This window comes from Lupinus angustifolius, unplaced genomic scaffold (assembly GCF_001865875.1).
Source record: "Lupinus angustifolius cultivar Tanjil unplaced genomic scaffold, LupAngTanjil_v1.0 Scaffold_1_715, whole genome shotgun sequence".
NCBI classification, from domain to species: Eukaryota; Viridiplantae; Streptophyta; class Magnoliopsida; order Fabales; family Fabaceae; genus Lupinus; species Lupinus angustifolius.
In genome coordinates, this window is record NW_017716036.1 from 1782 (window position 1) to 8698 (window position 6917).

Genomic DNA, 6917 nt, shown 5'->3' on the forward strand with positions numbered 1-6917 from the left:
CTTTAACTCTCAATATATATATATAAAGCCAAAACTTGAAATAACTTTTCTCATGGTGTAATTTTCATTTCCTATTTTGCCATTCACATTATTTAATTTTTACAAAAAAAACTATATAATCCTAAACCGCCACTACCAATACATTAATTAACCACATATCTCAACTTAAATTAAACATTATCATAAACACATAAAAAATATAATATAAATTACACCAAACACAACAAATACATTCCAATTCAAAAAATGAAATATATAAAAATTAAATATGTAGTATTACACAATATTCGTCGGCAGACCTAGTATATATAAAAAAAAATCTAAGGAACGTGGCATACTCTCTGACGACAAAAACTAAGAAACTGTATCCAACATGCTGTTCACTGTTTGGGCTTGAAAAGATTCCAATCTCTGTTTTTTAGCGGCTCATAATTTTAGTGTTTCCACATTAAATCACTTATATTTATCTAAACTCCAGTATTGTTGTTGTTTGAGTTATCTATGGCTTCTCATATTGCTTTCTTTCATGCTTCTCCTTTTTCAATACCAACCCAACAACAACAACGCATATTCTATCCCAAACACAGTCGTTTAATAATAAATGGACTCAAACCAACACCAACCACATCTTCTTCTTTCTTTCCATGTTCTACAGCAACCACAAAAAGAAGATTTTTTTCACAAGTGATTTCATGCTCTTATTCGAATGGCACAGAGCCTGGTTCCGCGGCGGAGGAGGAGGACGGTGTAAAGAGTGCCGAGCGCCTCCGTGAAGAGAAGCGACGAGCTGAACTGTCTGCGAGGATTGCTTCCGGAGAGTTCACTGTTCAGCAGCAACTTGGGTAATTAATCTTCGGTCTCATAATTAATTGTTGTAAGCCGTTTCGAATATTGAATGATTTATGTCCACCAAATAAGTCCCTATAGGGTGTGACCATTTTAATCTTCTGGAATCTGGACTTATCTGGTGACCATTTCCTTTGGGTGACTAATTTGGTGGTTATTGTATCTTTGGAGAACTAAATTGACATTTTACTCTAAATTTTTTTGCCCAAGTGAATAGACTCTATGGGGGAAGTTTTATCACACGATTATAAGACATACAATGTTATATGAGACTGAATGTTGGAAGATAAATTATTAACAAAGGAATAGACTCTTTGTAGCAAAATTAAGAAATGTTGTTTTGGATGAGTGAACATACTAAATAAGATAGAATTAGAAATGTCATCAGGGAGAAAGAAAGTTGGAGTAGCTCTAAGATACGATTACAATTGTGCTTTAGGTGGTTTGGACATGTGTGGAGGAGACTAGTAGAAGCCCCGTAAGGAGATTAGATCAAATGGAAGCTAGTCCAATTCCTAGAAGAAGAGGGAGACCAAGAAAAACCATAGGGGAAATGATAAAGAAAGACTTAGAGCTCAATATTTTATCAATTAACATGATTTATGATATAACATTATGACGTCGTTCGATTCATGTAGCCAACTTCACCTAGTAGGATAAAGTGGCTAGTTTGTTGCTGTAAAACTTAGGTGCTGTTTTAGGGGATTTATCCTTACAAGAACATAACATATTTCACTTTAAGTTCACGGAAAAATATAATATGACATTTCTTTTAGTGATACTTAACATTTGGAAGTTACTTTGGGGCCTAATAATCCGAGCCAAGGTGAAAATACTCATTTGGGGGTATAACTCTTCCAGCTTCATTCTGATAATGTATAGTTTGAACTGGATATAATCCAATAGTTATTTTTATTTATATATTTACTTATTAATGTCTGGTTTGATGTTTTGTGGGTTTGAACTAGTTTGCCTTCTATATTGAAGAAGAGCTTATTAACGGTGGGGTTGCCAAAGGAGGTTGTAGAGTTTTTATTCGGTTGGGGGGAAGGACGTGGTGGCTACCCCAAAATTCCTGAGGCAAAAGGGTCAATAAGCGCCATTCGAAGTGAGGCTTTCTTCATCCCCTTGTATGAACTATACCTCACATATGGTGGGATTTTCAGGTTGACATTTGGACCAAAGGTTAGTTTACTTCAGTTTTTAGCTTAAATTTAGTTAGCTTTTCTCTTTAAAACAACCCCGTGTATGGGATTAATGAGATTCCATCTTGGTTATCTTGCAGTCCTTTCTGATTGTATCGGATCCATCTATTGCAAAACACATCCTGAGAGACAATTCAAAGGCTTATTCGAAGGTAATCAACTCGACATTTAATAATGACTGTTAATGATACAATTGCTTTATTTCTCTGTCACTTCTATCGCATATTGCACATTATTTTGTTACTTGTCCATGTGCAGGGTATCTTAGCTGAGATCCTAGACTTCGTGATGGGGAAAGGACTCATCCCAGCTGATGGGGAAATATGGCGAGTTAGACGACGTGTTATAGTCCCAGCATTTCATCAGAAGGTTTTGTTGTTAGACTGATTATTTAAAGTCCATGTTGAATCATTTCCAACATATACGTGATGATATCCTGGCAGCAAAGGTCATGGATTGAACGGTTCCTTCTTAGATAAGGAATTTATATTAATACTTTATGTAGATAAGAATGTCTATCAACACAAACAAAACAACATATATACATTTTTCGCTGGGCAAATTGAGTTATTTGAAACTTTTCAAATCACTAATTGATGTCCATCATTAGAATGTCAATTGTGACATGGAAAAAATAGAGCAGCATCTATGATCTTATTCATTTTATGTAATGAGTAATCTCGAGAGTCGAGATGTTCATAGCTACCCATCTGTACTTATATACTTATTTCAAATCTCTGCGACAATTTCACTATCTTGTTTCTTGATTTTGTTTTTTGAATGTGATTATAGTATGTAACAGCTATGATTGGTCTTTTTGGGCAAGCTACTGATAGGCTTTGCAAGAAGCTAGATACTGCTGCATCTGATGGAAAAGATGTTGAGATGGAGTCACTTTTCTCACGTTTGACTTTGGACATCATCGGCAAGGCTGTATTCAATTATGATTTTGATAGTTTAACAAATGACACGGGTATAATTGAGGTATAATTTTGGAATTTTCGGCTTCCATTCTCTCATTTTTATGTCCACTGTTCTGGTTTGTAAATTGTCTTGCTCATTCCCAATCAGTTACTTTATATACAAGCTTCATAATTCTGTACTTTATCTAATAAGATCAGGCCGTTTATACTGTCCTGAGAGAAGCAGAAGATCGAAGTGTTTCTCCAATTCCAGTGTGGGAGATCCCAATATGGAAAGACATATCACCACGTCAAAGGAAGGTTGCTTCGGCTCTGAAATTGATCAATGATGTACTTAATGATCTGATATCAATATGCAAGGTAATAATATCATCAATATAACTAAATTATGTTATCAAAATAGGTTCTTATAAGATATATCCATGACTCTGCATATGATGCCACGTAGTTTGGATATTGTGCTTGATAAGTGGACATACACAAAGAAATACAATCATGAATGAATGCATGAGAAACTAGAGGTGGCACCATATGGTAGAATCTTACCTTAGATTGTTTGCCATAGCAGAACACGTAGTTTGGATATTGTGCTTGATAAGTGGACATACACAAAGAAATACAATCATGAATGAATGCATGAGAAACTAGAGGTGGCACCATATGGTAGAATCTTACCTTAGATTGTTTGCCATAGCAGAAATCATTTTAAAGAACTTAAACCTAAATGGGCTCTCAGAGAACGTAATTCATGACAGAAAAAAATGGTGTCATCTTAATCCTTGTAGGCAACCCCACCTTGCAGTGAAAGGTTTGGTTGTTGATGATAAATTTTTCTGGTGCAATAGCCGGCTCTTACATTTATATACAGTTCTGTGATTCATCAATTTCCTATCACAACTCTCTAAAAAAACTCCACCTTGCTAAACTCAGTGTTGGTTGCCATTGTCATTTGCAGAAAATGGTAGATGAAGAAGAGCTTCAGTTTCATGAGGAGTACATGAATGAAAAAGATCCTAGTATTCTTCACTTCTTGTTAGCATCAGGAGATGATGTATACTAGTTTTCTGTCAAATTGTGTTAGTTGTTGAAAAAATGTCTGTTAGTGCAAAATAATAACTTTTTGTAGGTGACAAGTAAGCAACTCCGTGACGACTTAATGACAATGCTCATTGCTGGACATGAAACGTCAGCTGCTGTTTTAACTTGGACCTTTTATCTTCTATCCACGGTAAAAGATAGTTGAGGTTCAAGGAAGAAGGAAATTATTTTTCCTTCTTGTCTATGTTGCTCATCCTTTCTATTATTTTTTGGTATTCCGTGGAAGTTTTTTTTAACAGAAGTCTGCAGGATTTTTTTTTTGGAAAATGATACTTCTGATGTACGTAAATTTAACAAAGTAGAAGTCACAATCACACATAGAGAGAGATATATTCTTCTAGTAATAGTTATGCATGTGAGCATTGCTGTTATTGAACCCTATACAGAAATGGATACAGTTTTTTTATGTTAATTTGTTTGGTGTAATATAGAAAATGAACAATTAATTTTTCATGCAGCAGTGGCTAATAGAATAATATACTTTCTTGCTTTTTTGATTGGCTGCAGGAGCCTAGGGTTATGTCCAAGCTCCAAGAAGAGGTTTTTTTCTCTATATTCTTACCTTCAGATTAATCTCAAATATACCATATTAGGTTTCTCTTGTCATAAAAATCTGATAATATATAATTTTGAATCATTGTCGGTCTAATTTTGACAGGTTGACTCTATAATTGGAGATCGACTTCCAACTATTGAAGACATGAAGAAACTCAAATATGCAACTAGAGTGATCAATGAGGTATAAAATTGACATAGTTCAAATACTGTTTAAACTGTGGATCTTCTATTGCTAGTGGTTGACTTTTCCTGATATGTTCAATATTCAGTCATTGAGGCTTTACCCCCAACCACCTGTGTTAATCCGTCGCTCTCTCGAGGATGATGTACTTGGAGAGTATCCTATAAAAAGGTAATTCCAATAATGCATTGTCTTTGCTATGTTTAGCTGGTTAAGGCATAGTATTTTCCATGTTTCTTGTATTGTTGTTATACTTTTGTTTGTTTATCTTCTACTTTATTATAGTATCAATTAGAAGTATGAGCTAAGAGCTCCAGGGTGTAGATTAAATTATGGCAACGTCTAGTAGGTTCAATTAAATCACACTAAACTTCTATCATTTTTTTGGAAAATATACTGACCCCCTTATTTTGAAATTTCATGGCTAGATAGACCCATTTAAATTCTTTCCTGACACATATAGGCCCTCCCTAAAATGAAAGACAAATCTAAGGGATCCTCGAGGGGAGTTCGATATAATTATTTTCTTTTGCTGCAATATATATCTAGAGTCTTCCCTTCTAGTGTATGGTTATGTGATTAATTCTATGCAGAGACGAAGATATCTTCATATCGATCTGGAACCTGCATCGTAGTCCAAAACAGTGGGACGATGCTGACAAGTTTGAACCTGAAAGATGGGCCTTAGATGGACCTAACCCTAATGAGACGAATCAAAATTTCAGGTATATTACCTGTATTTATTTATTAGTATGATTTTTAAGCCCTCTCGCTTCTGTGTTAAGGAGGATGCTGTCATATATTAGCAAGCACTTAATTCGTCAATCGTTCTTTCAGGTATCTACCATTTGGGGGAGGACAACGGAAATGTGTAGGTGACCTGTTTGCTACTTATGAGGTAATGTGATGTTATAGATTAACACTAACTGTGTGAGTTAGTTGGAGAACTTTACGATTATGTTCTGAACGGGTTCAGTTTTCTCAACACTAACAGCGAGCTAATGCTATATTGCCTATACTAATGATGATTTTTATTTTGAACTCCTTTGTGATTCTTATTGTAAAGACTGTAGTAGCACTTGCAATGCTTGTCAGACGGTTCAACTTTCGAATCGCGGATGGAGCTCCACCAGTAAGTTTGTTACTTTGTTGTGATGTTGTTTAAGATTTGATGAAGTCAAGAACCTCTTTTATTGATTTAAGAAATCGGTTTTAGCAAAACCTTAAGTTTTGGAATGGTGGTTTTAAAGTTGATTGCTTGACCTAGCCTTAACTATTGTTTGAGGTTGATGGTCCTGAAACATGAAATATTCAAGCTGATATTAAACTTGACATAATGTGTATATGAGGATCCAACTGACTCATTGTGCTCTCTTAGGTTGAGATGACTACTGGAGCCACAATTCATACAACACAAGGGTTGAATATGACCGTAACACGCAGAACAAAACCTCTTGTTGTTCCTTCGTTACAGGCGTCGTCGGCATTGGAAGTGGAACCATCTGTGAGCCCTTGAGATGAATTAAGTCAGAAAGGAGTTTTTCAGGCTTGGTCTTGATTGTTGGTGCAGTACATAAACCTTACATTATAGAAGAGTGAAGGGGAAAATGCAAGTTGTAGGGTTCCTTTTTATTTTTCAACTTTTTAACGTTTCTTGGCTGCTTATGTGATTAATGTAGCTAGATGTGAAACTTTATGGCCAATCCACCCCATTCCCAGGGGTCATTTTTTCAATGAAGAGTGCAAAAAAACCTTCAAAAAAAGGAATAGGGCAGAACATTAAATCTTTTACATTTTTAATTCTTGTTAAAAATAGAATTATGGATTATAAATTCATAAATAAATAAAAATGTTAAAGAGGGTGCACAAAATAAAATTTAATGCTGTCTGGTTAATCACTTATGAAGAAGCTACTAATGATATTAAAATATGGAGTTCATATCTTTGCAAATATCATGTGATAAAGAGTAATTTATCAGTTGTTCTAAGATCCCTGGATCATGTCTATGGTATATATCATACAAGATTGAATGTTAAAGGAGTAAGTAAACATGACGTATTCTATGTAGTAAATCAGAAAATATTGGATTATTGAGAAATATTTCT

General features: G+C 34.8%; 1 protein-coding gene across 1 annotated transcript; it reads left to right on the forward strand.

The window, feature by feature from the left end:
* The first annotated feature begins 432 nt into the window (after positions 1-432).
* LOC109337020 (protein LUTEIN DEFICIENT 5, chloroplastic) lies at positions 433-6567 on the forward strand. Its single transcript, XM_019573878.1, has 15 exons — positions 433-842; positions 1815-2031; positions 2132-2203; positions 2310-2420; positions 2844-3035; positions 3173-3334; positions 3930-4025; positions 4101-4202; positions 4580-4612; positions 4731-4811; positions 4900-4982; positions 5405-5536; positions 5649-5709; positions 5878-5943; positions 6190-6567. Exons 1-15 carry the CDS (start codon positions 502-504, stop codon positions 6325-6327), a joined length of 1887 nt encoding a protein of 628 aa, XP_019429423.1. The 5' UTR covers positions 433-501; the 3' UTR covers positions 6328-6567.
* Positions 6568-6917: the final 350 nt, after the last annotated feature.

Excerpts from the sequence above, each read along its gene's own strand:
- LOC109337020 (XM_019573878.1), top strand. The coding sequence starts at position 502 with ATGGCTTCTCATATTGCTTTCTTTCATGCTTCTCCTTTTTCAATACCA. Across the intron at positions 2,421-2,843 it reads TCCCAGCATTTCATCAGAAG|TATGTAACAGCTATGATTGG; the intron begins GTTTTGTTGTTA and ends ATGTGATTATAG. Across the intron at positions 4,026-4,100 it reads TGTTAGCATCAGGAGATGAT|GTGACAAGTAAGCAACTCCG; the intron begins GTATACTAGTTT and ends AACTTTTTGTAG.